Source organism: Gossypium arboreum, chromosome 1 (assembly GCF_025698485.1).
Source record: "Gossypium arboreum isolate Shixiya-1 chromosome 1, ASM2569848v2, whole genome shotgun sequence".
Classification (NCBI taxonomy): Eukaryota; Viridiplantae; Streptophyta; class Magnoliopsida; order Malvales; family Malvaceae; genus Gossypium; species Gossypium arboreum.
In genome coordinates, this window is record NC_069070.1 from 119,605,829 (window position 1) to 119,626,802 (window position 20,974).

General features: G+C 34.5%; 2 protein-coding genes across 2 annotated transcripts; both read right to left on the reverse strand.

Annotated features, from left to right (window-relative positions):
• Nucleotides 1–2,932: 2,932 nt before the first annotated feature.
• LOC108481661 (receptor-like protein 56) lies at nucleotides 2,933–9,894 on the reverse strand. Its single transcript, XM_053019526.1, has 8 exons — nucleotides 9,492–9,894; nucleotides 9,238–9,384; nucleotides 9,070–9,144; nucleotides 8,819–8,974; nucleotides 6,442–6,588; nucleotides 4,310–6,359; nucleotides 3,465–3,514; nucleotides 2,933–3,315 (listed from the first exon to the last, which is right to left on the reverse strand). Exons 1-8 carry the CDS (start codon nucleotides 9,892–9,894, stop codon nucleotides 2,933–2,935), a joined length of 3,411 nt encoding a protein of 1,136 aa, XP_052875486.1.
• Nucleotides 9,895–17,806: 7,912 nt separating this feature from the next.
• LOC108481662 (uncharacterized) lies at nucleotides 17,807–18,277 on the reverse strand. Its single transcript, XM_017784764.1, has one exon. It carries the CDS (start codon nucleotides 18,275–18,277, stop codon nucleotides 17,807–17,809), a length of 471 nt encoding a protein of 156 aa, XP_017640253.1.
• Nucleotides 18,278–20,974: the final 2,697 nt, after the last annotated feature.

Consider the following 20,974-nt stretch of genomic DNA (forward strand, 5'->3'; position numbering starts at 1 on the left):
TTGAAGTACTTTCTCAATGTACCTCTCTTGTGATAACCAAAATTTCTTGGCCTTTCTATCACGTGCCAATCTTATGCCAAGAATTTGCTTTGCTGGCCCCAAATCCTTCATTGCAAAGGATTTACTCAACTCTTGTTTCAACCTCTCAATTCTAGAAGCATTCTGACCAACAATAAGCATATCATCAACATAGAGCAAAAGAATAATAAAATCATCACCAGGAATCTCTTAACAAACACACAATGATCAGAAGTAGTCTTCTTGTAGCCTTGCTCCCCCATAACAGACTCAAACTTCTTGTACCATTGCCTTGGAGCTTGCTTCAAACCATATAAGCTCTTCTTTAATCTGCACACATAGTCCTCTTTCCCTTGTGCAACAAAACCCTCTGGCTGCTCCATGTAAAGCTCTTCTTCCAAGTCACCATGAAGAAAAGCAATTTTCACATGCATTTATTCAACCTCTAAGTCATAACAAGCTGCCAAACTCAGTATAGTTCTGATAGAGGACATCTTCACAACCGGAGAAAATATTTCTTCAAAATCAACCCCCTTTTTCTGAGTATAACCCTTGACGACCAATCTAGCTTTGTATCGTGGAGATGAAGACTTCTCTTCTTGCTTCAACTTGTAAACCCACCGATTCTTCAAAGCTCTTTTGCCCTTAGACAGTTTCACCAATTCAAAAGTATGGTTCTCATGCAAGGATTGAAGTTCGTCTTTCATCGCTTCAACCCACTGATCTTTGCATTCACTCTCCATAGCCTCTTCATAACATTCAGGTTCTCCCCCGTCAGTCAAAAGAACATATTCATCAGGAGAATACCTAACAGAAGATCGTCGATCTCTGGAAGACCTTCGAAGTGGAACTGCTGGTGGAGCTATAGGTGCTTGTTGTTGATCATTCACAACATCATCCATGGGAGTATCAAAGTCACCTATATTTTGATGGTCATCACTAACATCACCATGCACATTATCCTGGATAGGATCTGGTGAAGAGTCTAGGGGAACTGGATTCACATCGATCAAGTCACCACTACCTTGTGAATCCACTTTCTTCGTCTTATCAATGTCATCAATAGTCTGATCCTCAATGAAGACAACATCTCTACTTCTTACGAGTTTCTTCTGAACTGGATCATAGAGTCTATAACCAAACTCACCATCTAGACCATAACCAATAAAAATGCATTGTCGAGCCTTGGCATCCAACTTGGATCTTTCATCCTTTGGAACATGAACAAATGCTTTACAACCGAACACACGTAGGTGATCATATGACACGTCTTTACCAAACCAAACTCTATCTGGCACATCACCTTTCAAAGGAACACTAGGAGACAGATTTATCACATGTGTCACACTGTATTCAAAGCTTCAGCCCAAAACGATCTTGGCAACTTTGTATCTGACAACAAACATCTGACTCTCTCAATCAATGTTCGGTTCATTCTTTCAGCTAACCCATTTAACTGTGGAGTCTTTGGTGGTGTTCTCTGATGTCTGATTCCCTGTCGCAGACAATACTCATGAAACGACCCTGTGTACTCGCCACCATTATCAGTACGAATACACTTCAACTTCTTCCCAGTTTCCCTTTCAACTGATGCTTGAAACTGTTTAAACACCTCAAAGATTTGATTTTTAGACTTCAAAGTGTAAACCCATAGCTTTCTTGAACAATCATCAATGAAAGTCACAAAGTAAAGTGCACCACCATGTGATCTTACTTTTATCGGACCACAAACATCTGAATGGACCAACTCTAGCAACTCTGATTTCCTATGAGGAGGATAGCTTCTAAATGAAACTCTTCTCTGCTTTCCTGCTAGACAATGAGCACAATTCTTTAGTGTAGCATTCTTTAAACCCGAAAGTTGATTCTTCTTCGCTAAACAGTTAAGCCCCTTCTCACTCATGTGACTGAGTCGTTTATGCCACAACTCAGTTGAGCTATCATTCAGTGTCACATTCACCGTCTCTCGAGAAGTCAAAGCTTGCATCAAGTACAAATTTGAGCTCTTCTTTCCTCAAGCCACAACCAAGGAGCCTTTAGCCGGCTTCCACTGCCCTTCACTGAAGGTGTTACAGAATCCCTCATCATCAAGCTTTCCTGCAGAAATCAAATTCAAACGGACATCCGGTGCATGTCTGACATCCTTGAGAGTTAACTTTGTTCCATTGTTACTCACCAAGCTAACATCTCCCATACCAATAACGGAAACCAAACCATCATTACCCATCTTCAATACCCCAAAATCACCAGGAGTATAAGATGTGAAGAATTCCTTCCTCGACGTGACATGAAGTGATGCACCAATATCAATCACCCAACTAGTCTCGTCACATGCTAGGTTGACCAAATTCTCATCACAAATAACTAACAGATCTTCACGAGTAACAGTAGCAACACGCTCGAATTTTTCATCGTTATTCCGATCGTGTTTATCACCACTACCTTTGTTCTCTTTCTTCCACTTGAAGTAATATTTCTTGATATGACCTTTCTTACCACAATGATGACACTCAAGATTCTTGTATCTCGATCTTGACTTGCTTCGGCTTTTATCTCTACCCTTTCCATCTTTGTCTCTGCTTTCTCCCCCGTTCTCGATAACCAACACCTCGGTGTGATGTAGAACCCGAGATCTTCTTCTAACCTCTTCATTCAACACACCACTCTTAGCCAAATCCAAAGTAATAATACCTGTAAGGGCAGATTAATGAGTGAGACCCGAAAGGTCTCCCAAGAGTCTGGTAGAGTAGCAAGCAACCAAAGTCCTAAAATCTCGTCATCAAATTTGACACCCATACCAAGCAACCGATTCATCACACTCAAATTCACTAACATGGTCACTATAGACATTCCTTCTTTATATTTCAAATACCATCATTTTCTTCAGCAAAAACAACTTGTTATTGCCCGACCTCTAAGCATACAAGCTTTCAAGCTTCTCCCACAATGTTCGAGCATGTGTCTCCTGATCAATGTGGTTGTAAACATTTTCTTCAACAAATTGCCGAATAAAGCCACACACTTGTTGATGCTCAAATTCCCATTCTTCATCACTTTTCGAATCGGGTTTTTGAGTAGTAAAGACCGGAAGATGCAAAGCCTTAACAAACAACAAGTCCTTCATTTTATTCCGCCAAAGTTGATAATTTGTGCCATTTAACATAATCATCTTGCTCGTATTAATTTCCATAATTATCTGACACAATAACCAAGCTCCGATACCAATTTGTTGGGAAGAAAACGAACAACCGAAATAAAGCGAAAGCACAACCGGTGTTCTTTCTCTCCCTATAACTCCTGTCAAAAATTATGGCAAGCACAATAGCACAAAATATGTTCTTTAGGAACCTTAATCAACCACAAATCAACTAATGCAACCACAACAAAAATAAATAGAAACACCGATATTTTTACGTGGAAAACCCCTCTAAATCAAGGGTAAAAACCACGGAACTTTAGAGTCCGATAAAGAGCTCCACTATCATCAAATGTTCGACTACAAGATCACAATATCAAGCCTACAACAAGCATTCAACTCCGACAAGGCTAACAATATGTAATCTTTAGCAAAAGAGAGAAAATTGAGAGAACATCACCAAAAACATAGCTGCTGAAAAACGGGTATTTCCGACGCTACAAGACTCGGATGAAAAATCCGACCGTACAAAGTCAAGAACACCTTATCGCCTAGCTGCTGTCCAAAAATCAGCTCAATCGAACCACGGATGGACCTTCGATCGAAGAGTTGATCACTGCTGTACCAAGCTTGAAAAACTGATTTTTCTATTCTCTCTTTTTCTCCAACGAGCTTCAATCTCACTCTCTTTCTCTCTGGATGTAATTGAGAATTTTGCTCTCAATTAAGAATGCTGCCCACTCCCACGTTAAAAGGCCAAAAAATTGGCTTTTGACAAAACCAAAAAAAAACAAAACATTGTGGCAGAAAATATGGGTTTCCCACATAGTGAGATCCACACCTAACACAACGCACTCGAACTCACGTCTTCTTATATTGAAAAAATGTCTATACCAATCAAACTAAAAGTCAATCAATCATATGAACAATTAACTACTTGTAGCATCATAAATTCAAAATAAGCATAAATTCAAAATTCAAACTTCAAACTTGCCCATCATTTGTAAGCATAGAAAACCTTAGTAGCTTTGGTAAAATTAACATAAAATTAGGAAAGAAAACTAATTATTAAATTTGATAGCTAACTTGCGAAAACAACCAACAACAAAGTATTAAGAGCTGTAAATAAAATTTTCAATGAAACGAAACCACCACCTTCGCCAATAAGGGTTGATGTAGAGAAGAGCCCCAAAAGTCAATAAGAAGACACCGTACGTTGCAACAAAACTTGAAATGAAAAATGTACGATCAATATCATACCATTTTTCTTCAGTTTCATCTGATGATAATAGTATCTCTACAGGTTTGATGCGGTTCTTCTCTGATGGCAGCCCATTAAGAAATGGATTTCCTTTATAACTGTTGATTCCAAATGTTGCGAATTGCCCTTTGTCTGGAATTCCGCCTGATAAATTATTGTGCGCGACACTGAAGACTGCCAAGAAGTTAAGATCGACCAACTCTGATGGGATTCTTCCACTTAAATTGTTGTAAGAAAAATCCAAACTCTCAATTTGGGATAGATTTGACAGCGAAACTGGGATATGCCCTGTCAGATGATTGTGGGATAAGTTGAGTGCACGAATGGAGAACAACTTCCCGAGACTCTGAGGAATTGCGCCTGTCAGATTGTTACATGACAAATCTAATCCAGACATGTAACTCAGAATGTTTCCTTTGAAAGAAAGTAGACTATTTTTAGTGACAAAGTCTATATTAAACACATACTGATCTTCTAACTTAACATTGTCCCAGAAACTAGTAAAGTCATAAAGTCGTACAAGGGGATATAGATCACTGTAACCATCTTCATGCCTGATATTCCAATAAGAAAACGTTAAATTTCCCCAGGAATAACTGAAATAATTGCCAAAGGAGACATTACTCAAGCAACTTGGTATTGACCCAGAAAAGAAGTTGTTGGAAAGATCCATTATGCTTATGTCTCTTAATTGACACAATTGTCTTGGAATCAGGCCATTGAAACGATTATTTCCTAACAAAAGAATTCTTAGGCTAGGGAAAAAACTAATTTCTGCAGGAATATTTCCTGACAATCTATTATCTCTTAAGTTCAACAACTTAACATATGAAAAAGCCTTGGATATTAAGCATGAAGGTGCTTGTCCCGACAGAAAGTTATGAGAAATATCAACAACTTGGGCATTAAAAAATCCTTCGCATGGAATTTGGCCTTCAAAAGAATTGCTCTGCAGTAAAAGAACCTTAGCATCTATTCCATTAGGAATCTTTCCAGTCATTTTGTTGTTGCTAACATCACAAATTCGCATCTCAGCATAAAATTCCTCTTTTGTCATTAGGCCTCCAGTGAACTCATTGTTTCCCAATTCCAAAGCTCGTAAGTCACTCAAGTTAAAGTGAGTGGAAAAAAAATCACCACGAAAATTGTTATTGTTTAACTTCAAAACCCCCAAATCAGTGCAGTTTTTTACCAATTCGTTTGGAAGTTTCCCTGATAAATTATTGAAGGATAAATCCAACAACAACAACTTCCTCATGGCACCAACTGAGGATGGGAGCTCGCCTTTAAAGAAGTTATAAGATAAATTAAGATATTGTAAATTTGGAAGTACAATTCCAAGATCCTTAGGAAGATGGCCATCAATATGATTGTATGATGCATCCATATGAACCATACTACTCAGAGGATGTTGTGGAAAAGGGTCAAGTTTCCCAGTAAAAGAATTATTCCTAAGATTCAGAAACTTTAGATCCGTGTTGCTTTGAAGCAACCAGGAAGGGATGGCTCCGCTCAACTTATTGTGTGAGATATCAACCCATATCAATCGGTGCTGGTTTAGCAAAAAAAGTGGAGCATTCTTCATGCTACAATTAGAAAGTTGCAATACCTTTAGTTGAAACAACGGAATCCCATTCCCAGCTTGGTTGTCATTATCAATCTGTAGCTTGTTTGTTGTGCCTCCAAGTACGATCACCTCAAGCTTGGAATGATTGAACATCGAGCTGAAAGAGAAGGAACCTTCAAAAACATTTTTGCTAATATCGATGAACTGAAGAAACTTTTGACTTGGTATTAAATGTGGAGTAATGGAGCCACTGAGTAGGTTATCATGCACATCTAAAACCTTAAGAGATGTCAAATTGCTCAGGCAAGAAGGAAGGGTTCCTTCCAACCTATTATGACTAATGTCCAACACTTGAAGTCTCCTCAATTCGCACAAGCCTGTCACCAAGGAGAAATTAAAAATGTTTACATCATTTATATGAAAAAATAATACATCTAAACATTTTAATTTTGCTCTTACCTGGGACCGGTAAAGACCCTTTGAATAGATTGCCTGCCAAATATAGCGCTTTAAGATAGGATAGCTTCCCAAGATTTTGAGGAATACTCCCATTGAAATAATTCCTGCTTAAATCTAATAGCTCCAATCTTCCTAAAGTTATCAAATCTACCAACAAAGCAAAGATAAGGCATGTTAGGAGATGCAACAAATAGGGAAACCTAAGAAAACATTTTTTTTTCAAAGCAGTATGGTGTGCAAGTTAGTACATCTATACCATTTTTTTCATTCAATAATTTAAAATTATAACAGTGTTATGTAAGTATAAGGAATATTTTTTTGATTAATTGGAAGATTTCACTGCTCGAAGCTAAGCAAAAGTTACTCAAAACAGGCGAAGGAAGCTAAAATCACAAATATCTAACATCCTTTGTGCAATATGTCTTCAATCTTGATAATGGACGAAGTCACCTATTCAGATTCGAAAGTTTACGCTAAAAGCGAGAGAGTTTAGACAAAAATATAAATTAAAAAATAGACTTGGATAAAACAATAAAGTTCGTTTTCTAAACAGGCAAGGCCTTGTGTAAGATTTTTTGCTTGTGTCAGCCTAGTCCAAATCTGGCTAAATTTTTTCTTGCATTGTTTTAATGTCATCTTGTTATTATATTGCTTTTATTTTATTGTTAATTTTGCTATTATTTTAGAATCATTTGTTTGTTAAGTTTCAACTATCTTAGTATTATTTAAATATAAAGAATTTTTAATATATTTTAAATTTGTTGGGAAAAATTTATTTTAAAGTTTTTAGTGTATTTAATGTATTATATTTTTAAATTTGTTTTATATAAAAATATTATAAAAAATTAATACGATCAAACTTGAATTTAGTATTTTTATATGGGTTGGACTTGGGTCAAATTATTTAAATATATCGTTAAATATTTAATATAATTACATTAAATAATTATTGTTTAAATATGTAATATTTTTATATAATATGTAAATAAATTTAAAATTACTTTCTAATTTGCAAAATATGAGATAAATTGAAATATAACAAAAACGTGAAGTGTACATGACAAAAAAATAACATGAAAATGAAATGAAGATATGATTAGTAAGACCACTTTAAATAATGCAGTTCAGTTTCAAGAAATAAATAAATTTAAAAAATTTGAATTAATTCATGAGTAATTTCATGGATTAATTTATTTAAATATATCAATTATAATTAAAGTAAAAATAATTATTTAAATAAATTGATATTTTAAACTTTTTCTAGTTGGTCGGACTTAGATCATAAATTAACATGTAGAATTTTATAATTATATTTATTTACAATAAAATAATAATAAGAAGAAAATATTTCTCTAAATTTGATTACTATTAAAATCATATCATTATGTACCACGCTGATTTTTTTTAATTAAAATCACCCAAACAAGTCATACAAAACATTACACGAAGTCATACATCAAATCAAATATAGTACAAAAATATAATAAAATAAACAAGATAAGAATAAATGGACATATCAATATAAAAAGTAATTAACCTATAAATTTATAATAAAAATCAATAAATAGATTCAACACACCTTTCCAATAGAAAAAACAAAAAGAAAAAAAAGGCAGCTGTCCCGCTTTGAAGTCCGAGCACCTAATCTCTTCTGTTTTTATAAAGTTTTTGGTTGCAGTCATATATTACCAATTGTTTAGTTTTTAATAAAGATACCTACAACTAATCATTTTATTGAAAATAAAAATTTTAAAATAGTAACTTAATTATTGATTTAACTATTTATTTTTTTTTGTTTTCGTCACTAATAGTTAAATAGATTCGATAATAATATATATGTTGTCAATTTAATCTTAATTATAAAATTTAACTCTCAACATTTATATATTGTGTAATTTAAGGTCTTTTTTTAAATTTTCTTTTCTTTAATCCTTTCCTTAAAAACTAAAAAATATATAAAAATTTAATATAATAATTTTCATATTTTCCGTTCTTTTAAAATTAACCCTTAATATCATGAATACAAATAAAATTGTCAAAAAAAGTGATTAAATTATTAAAATGTGTAAATGTTGAGTGTTAATTATTTTAGAATCAAGACTAAATGGCACAATATATAAATATTGAGGGTTAGAATTGTTATTATGCAATTTTAAAAGCTGCTAAGTTGATGACCAAAAAGAAAGATTCAAATAATTAGGTGACCCAAAAGAAAAGCTGGATAGTTAAGAAACCATTTTATAACTATTCATAGTTGAGTAATTAAAATTTTTTTTACTAATAGTTGGATGACTATTAGTGTAATTTACTCAAAATAAAAATATAGGAAAAGATGATGATAATTGTAACATCTGAGGGACATTGCATGTTTACATACCTTGATTCGACAGAGTGCTTTCCATTCCCAGCATATTAGAGGAAAGGTCAAGAGACCTGAGCGACGGAAGTGAACCCAGCAACCTCAGAATCTCAGTAGAATTGAAGTAATTGTCATGCAGCACTACATTCCTCAGCTTTGAGAAATTCGTAGCGTCTGAATAATTATTAAAAAGCAATGATTGTCAATCATCATCATATATCCAGTTCCAACACATAAATATTCAAATCATTGGGTAATTTGCTCCATACCCAACTCCCCTGGGGAGTCACTTAGTGAATTCCAACTTAAATCCAATGTCTCCAAGTTTTCAAAACCAGATAGTTCTGCATTGTGTGGAAGAGAGAAGAATTATTGTAAACTCCAATGTCTGCAGTATTATAATAGTATTAAACTCCCACATATATATATATATATACCTGGGGTAGGGAAGGATCCGTTGAAGGAATTGCAACTAAGAATCAAATTCTTAAGAGATTTGAGTTCCATCAAGGACTGCAGATGGCTACTTGTTAAGCCGTTACCAGAAAGATCCAAGGTCTCCAACTGTTGTAGCCTTAGCAAACCTATAAAGAAGATAATGGCCAATAACCCAAATGTTCAAAGATAACTTCGGGAAATGGAAAGGCAGGGTCACTTAAAGATGGGTTCGGGTGAAATTGAATAAACATACCTTGGTTCTCTTGCCATCTAATATAACTGTAGGATAAATTGAGAGTTTTTAGATATTTAAAAGACTGGAATAAGGTAACATTCAAATAGGATGAAAACACAAAATCATTATGACAACCTTGTATAATCCCTCCTATAAGAGAGAGGGAGATTTTAACAATCCGTCGGGTGGTTGAGTTGCAGCTAACTCTCTCCCAACCACAGCAATCACTCCTTGGGTCATCAACCCATGAAGGGAGTACATCATGGTCTGAAACATCCACCACTTCTTGCTTCAAAAAGGACTTCAATTCTAACAGCCCCATCCTCTCTTCTTCAAAACATGCCTTTTTCCCATCAAATTGAGTCAATAGGATGACCAAATTCATAACAAGCATCAACTTCAGTGAATGCATCCCTTTCATTTACAAAACCAAACCAAACTCTGATTACTCTATCGCCCATGGTGGCCCTTTATATTGTATATTGTATAGCTTGCAGACAATTTAATCCATGAACACGTCGAAACCAAACCAAACTCTCTGTTTACTTTATTGCCGGTGGTAGCATTTTATATTGTATAATCCATGAACACGTGGAAAATGGAAAGTTGACTTTGATTACCACATTTTGCAAAAGTGATTTTGAGGAGTAACATATAAATTGTTCTTGTAAAATTTGGTGGTGTTTATTTCTATTGTTTAAAAATGTTTATTTAAGATAGTAAAAGGACTAAAACTACAGTTAAACAAAAAACTATCCTTCATTTTTTGTTTGTTGACGCCCAGAGTGAATAATATCTGCACAGGAGCGAACTTAGAAATTTAGTACTAGAGGGTAAAAATAAAATTATAAAATTTTGGAGGGTTAAAATAAAACATATATATATATTTTAAAGGGCCTAAATTAAACTATTAACAATTATGAAGAACTAAAAATATTATTTATGTCATTTAATGAAGGAGCCAAAGCACTGTCACTTGGTTACGTGCCTGTCTTTTTTTTTTTATACATGTGGTATACTGATAATATATTATTTTTCTTTAAAATTATTTGAAGGTCTTCATGATAGTTGGGAAATTGTTGAAAATATATATTTTTCCTTGCAATATTATACAAGTTTTCATGGCAGTTTTCTAGAAGCTGCTGGGAAACAAAGGGAACTTGCAACAATTTTTTTGAAAAGAAAAGAAAAAAAAAGAATCCTATGTTTTTTTTCAATGAGAAGGAATCTATGTCGATTATTAGATTAAGAAAAGAATGTGTTAGAATGCATGGTGACAAGATAGATAGTTTAGATCCATACCAAACATCTATATAATTTTTGTTTCAAATAATAAATATCAAAAGCTCAATAAGTCTTCAATTGGGTTGCATTGTTTACAAGGACGAAGTTGAAAAATCTTTTAGGTAATAAAATTAAATTGTATATTTTTATAATAGTAAAAATATAATTTTATCATTTTAATATCTATATCTTTATAATTTTTAAAAGATTAAATCAAAATTTTATCATTTTTAATAGGGCCAAAGTTTAATTTTTCTTTTATTAATTTAAATTTTTATAAATTTTAAAAGGACCTAAATAGAAATTTTTCTATTTTAAGAGGGTCGAGGCCCTGCTAGCTCCCGTCTACGCCCCTAATTGTTGATGCAATATGACATGCTGTCGTTATGATGTCAAAAATAAATAACCTTAATCTCGATACAATGATAGGAATAAGTAGAATAGGGAGAGTAAGGGTTGATTCCACAGGGACTAGGAGTTTGATGATTTTCTTGCTTTTAACTTTGCTTAGCCGTGATGAGTAAAGGGAGGAGTAGAAGGGGGGTTTGTTTGAAGTGAAGTAAATGATTGAAATTAAACAAGTAAATTAAAAAGATTGAAATTGAAATCAAGGGATAAAAGTCAGCCTTGGGTTAAAGACCTTGCCTAGATTTAAATCGATCCTCGAATGGGATTTTACCTCTAGGCACATGCCGGTTATAGCCTATAGGGCCCAACCCCTATAACTTGTTTTTCTCTCAAGTGAATCGAGAATCTAAAATCAATTTTTATATCTTAATTCTGTAATACCCCTACCCGTATTCATTGCCGGAATAGGGTATGAAGTATTACCGGAGTTTACGAATTAAATTTTTTTTTAACTCAATATAACCCCTTTATAGATATCTAACCTTCCCTGAAATATTAAACCAAAAACAATCCACATCAACCAATCCAATTCAACATATTTTCAAGATAAATTCATGCATATTTATAAAATAACGTCATCATATACCCAAAACCAGGTTTGTTAACCATACTAATGGCTAACTTTACATTCATTTCACGTTAGCATTTACTTTATTAGCTTATACATGCCATTGATTTCCAAAATAAAGTTTCTTTATATACCGAAATCCTGAGGTTGATAGTGTGATGTGTCTCCAACCAAATCCGACCTCCGAACTTTTAACACTACAAAACAGGGAAAAAGGAAACGGGGTAAGCACTTCGTGCTTAGTAAGCTCACGTAACAAGAATTATACTTACCTAATATTTTCAATACAATACAATAAACATTCATATATCCATTCAATGCATTATTACCGTAACATGCACAAACTCAACATTCAAGTTAGTACAATAATTTCCATGTACCAATAATATATACTATGATTGATGAGCTCATCAATATCATAATTTCCATTTCCTTGTTATTTTTCCATATTTATCCCGTTGAATTTATTGGAATTTCGATGGATTTTCAGAGGTACACTTTTAGTGTACAATTCCGAGTCCGTCAATTCATATTCATGTGCGCATATTTCCATTTTAGAGAGCACACTCCCGCGAACCTCAACCTTGCAGCGGGAAATCCCCTGCAATATAAACTCATAGAGTATTCTCGGGATTACCAGTCCAGGCTAAATCCCCTACAACGACAATTACTCTAATGAGCTTGGATCTGAATTACCAATCCAGGCTAAATTCAGACCCTAATTCGGATTACCTGTCCGGGCTAAATCCATTTTACACATATTCTTTGGGAGGGCTATATCAGGATAGGATCACCCGTCCGGGCTAGAACCTTTTTACCGTCAATTCCTTTTCAGAGATCCATCGAATTTTCCTTTCATTTAACCGGGATTTCTTCCCCTTTTTATCAAATATATCAATGTTTTATAATTTTCCATATAATGAACATTCAAATCATATTCATATCAAAAACATGCATTTCAAGCATTTAAGAATATAATTCAAGTTACACGAACTTACCTTGATACTTGTTTGTAAACAAAAAAAAAATCTACTAATCCCGAACTTTTTCCTTTCCTCGATCTAGCTTCGTATTTGAATCTTCTGGATCTAAATAAATAAATTTAATTATCAATTTAATACATTTCATGTTCATATGCAACATTCTCTATAATTCAACTATTATTATTTATAGTTTATTCAAAGCTGTCTATTTGAGTCATAGTCACTAAATTATTTATAACTCGATCTACGGAACTCAAAATTAATATCAGTTAATTTTCCATAAAACTAGACTCATATATCTTCTTACCATAAAATTTTCATAATTTTTTGTTTAGCCAATAAGTACAGTTTATTCTTTAAATTCACCCCTGTTCTGCTGTCTGACAGTTCTGACCCTTCTTCACTAAAAATTAATTATCTCTTCATACAGAATTCAAATGATGTTCTTATTTAGTTCTCTTAAAAATATACTCATTCATGATTCTATACATATAAATTTAAGCCCCTAATTATTTTTATTCAATGTTTTATGATTTTTCAAAGTCAGAACAGGGGAACCCGAATTCATTCTGACCTTGTCTCACAAAATTCATTATATCTAAAAATTTACAAATTCATTGCTTACACTATTTCTTCTATGAGAAACTAGACTCAATAAGCTTTAATTTCATATTTTTTTCATCTTCTAATTCGATTTCTAAAATTTATGGTGATTTTTCAAAGTTAGTCTACTGCTGCTGTCCAAACTGTTTTTGTGCAATCTGTTTATTACCATTTTTCCCTTAAGCTTTTAATAAATGATAATTTCGTCCCTACTCAATTAGCCTCTCAATTGAGCTGATTTTTCTCAATTAACATTTTATTCTATCACCTTAAACTATTTTACAACCTTTAGAAATCAAAATTTCAGCAATAGACTTTAATTCCAATTATTTTCACAATTAGGTCCTAAAAATCAATTTCTATTGAAATTACCTAATAAAATAATCTCATAAACAAATTAAAGCTTTAATTTCATTCTATTTCATCATAAACTTACATAACTCAACCATGGTGACTTTCAATTTCATCCATGAAATCAAAAACTAATGAATTTAATAGTAGGACCTAGTTGTAAAAGTCTTAGAAACACAAAAATTACAAGAAAAAGGCAAGGATTAACTCACTTGATGCAAAAATTATGGAATACCAGCTTAGAGAACCCTCCTATGGCATTTTTAGCTACTGGAATTGAAAAGAAATGAAGAGAAATCTAGATATTTCCTATTTAGTCCTAGCTTTATTTAGTTAATTTTGTAATATTCCAATTTTGCCCTTAATTTATCAATTTTCCTGCTGATTTCATGCCCTTGCCTAGAGGTGATCATGGGCCGGGTTCAGGCCGGGCCCATACAAATTTTTAGGCCCGTCTACTAGGCCTAGGCCCACCCGACACGAAATATGGGCCTAAAATTTTGCCCAAGCCCTACCAAATAAAATTACTAAGCGAGCCAGTCTAGCCAGCCATATTAAATTTTTTATTTCATTAAATAAAAAATTTAAAAATATAATAAATCAAATATATTTAAAAACATAAAACAAATATTAAAACAAATAAAAATAATACTAAAACAATTCTTAAAACAATACACAAATTAATAATATAATAAAAAATGGTTATATTAAAAAATTAAAATAATTAAAAATAAAATAAAAAATATATATTAATGTATAATTCGGGCCGGGGTCGGGCCAAAAAACTCTTACCCGAGGTCCGGCCCGTTTTCTAAACCGGCTTCGTTTTTTTGCCCAAGCCTATTTTTCGAGCCTATACTTTTACCCAAACCCTCCCATTTTTCGGGCGGGCCTTCGAGCCGGGCCGGGCCGCCTAGCCCATGATCAGCTCTACCCTTGCCGTCCAGCCCAAATAAATTTTGGGTCTAATTTCCTTTTAAATCCTTTCTCATTAGACTCTTAAGCTATTTAATCATTCTAGCAACTTTTACACCTATTACAATTTAGTCCTTTTCATTTAATTGACTACCCAAACATTAAAATTTCCTAACGAAATTTTAATACCACATTACTAACATTTCATAAATATTTATAAAATTATTTTCGACTCGGTTTTACGAGATAGAGGTCCCGATACCTTGTTTTTACCCAATTTCTTCAATAATTTCTTTTTCTAACTAACCACTAAATCGGTAAAATTTTTCTATCAATATTTTCATACAATTTTCCTATCATATCAATTTTCATGCAAAAATATTGAAATAAATTTCTCTTTAAATCGGATTTGTGGTTACGAAACTACTGTTCCGATAACTTTGAATTTAGGCCATTACAAATTCTTTATGAGCTAATAGCATCAATCACTTATTAATTCAATGCTTTGAAAATCTGGAAAAACCTGACTCGGATTCTGTCGTCTCAAATAAGAATCTAACCCGATTTTAGTTTCCCTTAGCGGACCGCAGCTAAGTGTGTTCACAGGAAGTCGAAGTGCCACAGGTCGATCCTTCCTCTCAACTGTTAATCGAAACCGAATTTTATTCCAACGTGTACTTTTTGAAATCAAACCGATTTGATTATAAAAGGATGGTCGATTACCAGTCCTTGATTCCCGAAAACTAAAAATGTGACCTTCAAGGGTATGAAGTGCTTTTCGATTCTCACGACTTAGAATCGAGTCATTGCTTTAGCCTTTGGCTATGGAAAACTTAGCTAAGCGTGGTAGATACCATACTTAGCATTTTAAGAAAATAAAGTAAATACTAAATCAAAAAGAGAAATTTATTAAAACTAGAAAGAAACAAAGAGTTTAATAAATGCAAAGTGAAGAATGCTCGATGGATCGGTCCCCCCCTTTGAGGCTTACCCTAATGGGGTATTTATAGTCCTCAAAAATCCTAAAAAGTAGTATTCAAAATTAAGAGAAAAATCCTAAATAAACAAATAAATATAAATCTTAATCCTAATTTGAATTTAAATGGGCGGTTAAGTTTCTTTCTCCATGCCAAATGCCTTTTAGAAATTGCTGACTAGACCTTCTAGAAATTGCTGACTGCACGCCACGTCAGCGACATCATGCCCCAAGCCACGCCTGGTAATTCGACCATGTATCCAGAAAATCCAAATTGCTCAATTTCGTCGACTTAAGCTCAATTTCTACAATTCAATGTCTTGAATCAAAAAGGAATGAAAAATGCCAAGTTAGCAACTCAAAATAGCTAATAAAGTAGTAATCAACCACGAAATAATGTATAATTTAAACACTAATTAAATTCCCCCTCACTTATCCAATGCTTGCCCTCAAGCATTTCTCAATTATCATGCAAAAACTCAAAATTGCCAATTCCAATTTCAGAAAATTTCCAAGGTTTCTAAGCAAACCCAACCAAGCAAATGTCGAAATTCAAGCTCAATCAAGCAAGATATAATCAATTAAGTGCAAATCAACCATGGCATTTCAATCAATCATCAATTCCAAAGAATTCAAGACTTAGTTCCTCTCATGGGTTCACTCATTCCGCTCAAGTGTTTCGGGTGAAAGAATCGCTCAAACCTGAACTAACCAATGTAGGCTTGTAACTAAATCTCATCTCCACTACTTAGTATGAAAATGATGCAACAATCGAGAGGACTTCAAAAGGGTTGTAATGGGGCTAAGTTCAGGTAGGATAAAGGCTGAAAAATGAGGTTTCAAAATTCCAAGACAATGAAAAAATTATTCCGAAAATTATTCAAAGAAAAATTGAAGGTAGGAGAAACAAGAAATTCAATCAGAGCACAATTCACTCTCTTTTCTTCTTTTTCTTTCTTCCCTTTTTTTTCGAAACATTCTTTTTTCTTCTTCTTTTCTGCTCAAACCAAACTATTTTCCTATTCATTCGAATCAAAACTGCACTGTTAAAAAAATCTGCACGAAAAACTGCACTGTTTGAAAGAACTTCTGTTCGAACAGGGTTAACTCCTGGCTGGTTTTGTTTGAATCTGGACTGTTATTTTGAACAACTTCTTCCTATTTTTTTCTTTCCCGAATCAATCTCACCTTGTCATGAAAAAGGGTAGAAAAAAGATGGTAAAAATAAAATAGCCTCGGGTTTTAAGTGTGGTGAATCAAAGAAAAGGATAAGGCTCAAATTGGTTCACTAAGGGGTAAAACAAAGATGGTAGGCTGTTTTATTTGGGAAAAGAAGTGGGTTAGATCCTAATGCCTCTATCACATCATAGCATCATAATCAACAATATAATCTCAACAAGCATTGAGTCACAAGTTCTAGAATGGAATCAATTGGTTCGGCATACTCAATTAAAACAAAGAGCAAGAATAAAAGATATGCTCAATAGGTTCAAAAACTCACATGAAAGGCTTGTGAACTAAGTCATGCATCCAATTCGATCAATGAAAGCATAAAATTACCAAGAAAAATTTACTCAAATTAATCATGCCATGCTATCTTGAATCCTAAATTCAACAAGAACATGCTTGAATTCACAAAGAAACACAAAGAAACTCAATAAATTAGAGATTGGCAACCAAGATAAGTCAACAGTCATAATCAAGAAATGCTCAATTTCAAATCAACGAATAAACAAGAGTTAACTTGAGTCTAATCCCACCCCCCCGGCACTTAAGATCATATTGCCCCAATATGAACAATAAAAATTAAAAGGCACAAGAGAGGGTGAAAGTACTCTCTGATTAATGTGGGGGTGTTGGCGGCAAGGGGACAAAAGGTGGGTTTGGGTTGTGCTATCTTACGCCGGCCCTATTCTTGCTTCTAATGTGCGCCGAACGCTTCCCCTCACTTAATGTTATGGTGCGTCTAGAACATAGGGGACCCTGCTGCTGCCCTTTCACGATATTCGCTGGAAATTAGCCTTGAATACGGTTAATTTATGCTTTAATTGAACCAATTCTTTGCTTTGGCTTTGTTCGAATTAAAATGCCCGGGGTACTTACAAAATTCAAATCAAAGAATTAAAAATAATTAAGCAAAATTAATAAATAAAAAAACTAAAGATTGAAAACAAGAAATGAAAACAAAATAGGTTGCCTCCCATTAAGCACCATTGTTTAACGTCGTTAGCTCGACGACCCGATTTCAAAGCTTGGGTTCTTCCAATTCAATCTCTTCAACCAATCCGACAGGGGCGTTCTCATAATATGGCTTCAATCTTTGCCCGTTAACCTTGAATCGAACTCCTGAGTCATCTTCTATTTCCACGGCGCCATAAGGAAAAATTTGAGTTACCTTGAATGGTCCGAGCCACTTTGATCGAAGTTTTCCTGCAAAAAGCTTAATTTTAGAATTGAATAGCAAAACCTTTTGATTAACATTAAATGATTTAAAGGATATCCTTCGATCGTGGAGTTTTTTCGTCTTTTCTTTATATATTTTGGCATTATCGTAAGCATTTCGTCGGATTTCTTCTAACTCTTGAATGTGTAATTTGCGTGCTTCTCCGATCGCTTCCATCTCCATGTTACATTGCTTTATCGCCCAATAAACATGATGCTCAAGTTCAACCGGTAAGTGGCACGGTTTACCGAAAACTAGACGGTATGGAGACATTCCGATCGGCCCTTTGTAAGCCGTTCTATACGCTCAAAATGCTTCGGATAACTTTAAACTCCAATCCTTGCGGTCCGGTTTGACAATCTTTCCCAGAATCGCCTTAATTTCACGATTTGACACCTCCGCTTGCCCATTTGTTTGCGGATGGTAAGTCGTGGCAATTCGATTGATGAAATGGGTTCCTCTATTGCTAACGATCGCCTTTGGTGTGCCAAACCTGGAAAAAATAAAATTCTTTAGAAAATTAACAGTAGTTCTCGCATCATTATTATGTGTTGCTTTCGCTTCGACCCACTTTGAAACATAATCGACTGCAAGAATTATATAAGTGTTACCGTAAGATGACACAAAATGTCCCATATAATCAAGACCCCACACATTAAAAATTTCGCATACATGGATTGGATTCATAGGCATTTCATTCCTACGACTTAAATTACCTGCTCTTTGACACTTTTTGCATGATTTACAATAAAAATAAGCATCTATAAATATATTTGGCCAAAAGAAACCGCATTCTAATATTTTATGAGCAGTTCGCTTCGGTCCAAAATGACCGCCACATGCATAAGAATGACAGAAATTAAGGATCGAATTTACCTCTTTTTCGGCTACACATCGCCGAATTACCTGATCGGAGCAGTGTTTCCAAAGATAAGGGTCATCCCAAATTTAATATCGAGACTCCCTCTTAATTTTATTAATTACCACTCTTGGTAGGTGCATCGGAATTTTACCTGTAGCTAAGTAATTTACCATGTCAGCAAACCATGGTAAATTCCCTTGTTGCGCTAACATTAACTGCTCTTCGGGAAACTCCTATTTGATCGACGGATCAGACGAAGTGATGGAATTCGGCTCAAGTGATCGACCACCAGATTTTCTCGTCTGTTCTTATCCTTTATTTCCAAATTAAATTCTTGGAGAAGTAGAATCCAACTAATTAGCCTCGGCTTCGCTTCTTTCTTGCTCATCAGGTATCGTAATGCTGCATGATCAGAAGAAACGATAATATTAGTACCTAATAAATACGAACGAAATTTTTCTAAAGCAAATACTATAGCAAGAAACTCTTTTTCGGTAGTGGAATAATTTCTCTAAGCCGAGTCTAAAGTTCAAGACGCATAGGCAATGACGTGCGGCTCTTTGTCGATTTTCTGACCGAGAACTGCACTAACGCTAGTGTCGGAGGCATCACACATCAACTCAAATAGATATTCCCAATTCGGTGGTTGTACAATTAGAGCCGTAATTAGCTTTTCCTTTAAGGTGTTCCACGACTTTTTGCATTTTGGATTGAAATCAAAGTTTTGGTCCTTGTGAAGAAGACTGCATAACGGTTGTGCGATCTTTGAGAAGTCCTTGATAAATCGTCGGTAAAATCCTGCATGACCAAGAAAAGAACGTACTTCCCTAACCGTAGTCGGGGAAGGAAGTGAGCGAATAACATCGATTTTGGCTTCATCAACCGCAATACCGTTAGAAGAAACTATATGTCCTAGAATCAACCCTTTATCGACCATAAAATGGCATTTTTCATAGTTTAAAACAAGGTTGTATTCTAGGCATCGCTTCAAAACATTTGATAAATTAAAGAGGCATTCGGTAAATGTGTTACCATAAATGAATACCTCTATACCCTTCTCGATAAAATCAGAAAAGATACTAAGCATGCAACGTTGAAATGTGGCTGGCGCATTGCATAGATCGAAGGGCATTGGTCTATAGGCGAACGTTCCAAAAGGGCATGTGAACGTCGTCTTTTCTTGATCTTCAGGTGCCATCGGAATTTGGAAGAAACCTGAAAATCCATCAAGACAGCAGTAGTGAGTTTTACCGGCTAATCTTTTTATTAAATGTAATGCAAAGGGGTTGTTGTTCCGCAGGAGCCGCGGCTAACTCGCGGATTGTTTGATCGCCCATCGCTTTTGTTTATTGTGAGTCAGGTGTTGGATCGGCAATGGGAGTGTTATCGAAGTCGATCGGACTGGTGGAATCCGTTGATTCTTCGTTGGTAGCGCTAGTTGATTCTTCAGAATTTGTTTGTTGTTGTCGTTTCTTTTTATCCCGAAGTGGTTAACCGTGAATTCTTCTTGCTCGCGCTTCGATTTCCAGATCAAATTCTAAAAATGTGCCCAGATTTTGCCTGGTCATAAATCAGAAACAAGAAAATTAAATCAGTAACTTGCCAAAGTCCCTGGCAACTGCGCCAATTTTGACATGCTGTCGTTAGGATGTCAAAAATAAATAGCCTTAATCTCGATACAATGATTGGAATTAGTAGAATAGGGAGAGTAAGGGTCGATTCCACAGGGACTAGGAGTTTGATGATTTTCTTGCTTTTAACTTTGCTTAGGCGTGATGAGTAAAGGAAGGAGTAGAAGGGGGGTTTGTTTGAAGTGAAGTAAATGATTGAAATTAAACAAGTAAATTAAAAAGATTGAAATTGAAATCAAGAGATAAAAGTTAGCCTTGGGCTAAAGACCTTGCCTTGATTTAAATCGATCCTTGAATGGGATTTTACCTCTAGGCACATGCCGGTTATAGCCTATAGGGCCCAACCCCTATAACTTGTTTTTCTCTCAAGTGAATCGAGAATCTAAAATCAATTTTTAGATCTTAATTCTTTATGAGCTAATAGCGTCAATCGCTTATTAATTCAATGCTTTGAAAATCTGGAAAAACCCGACTCGG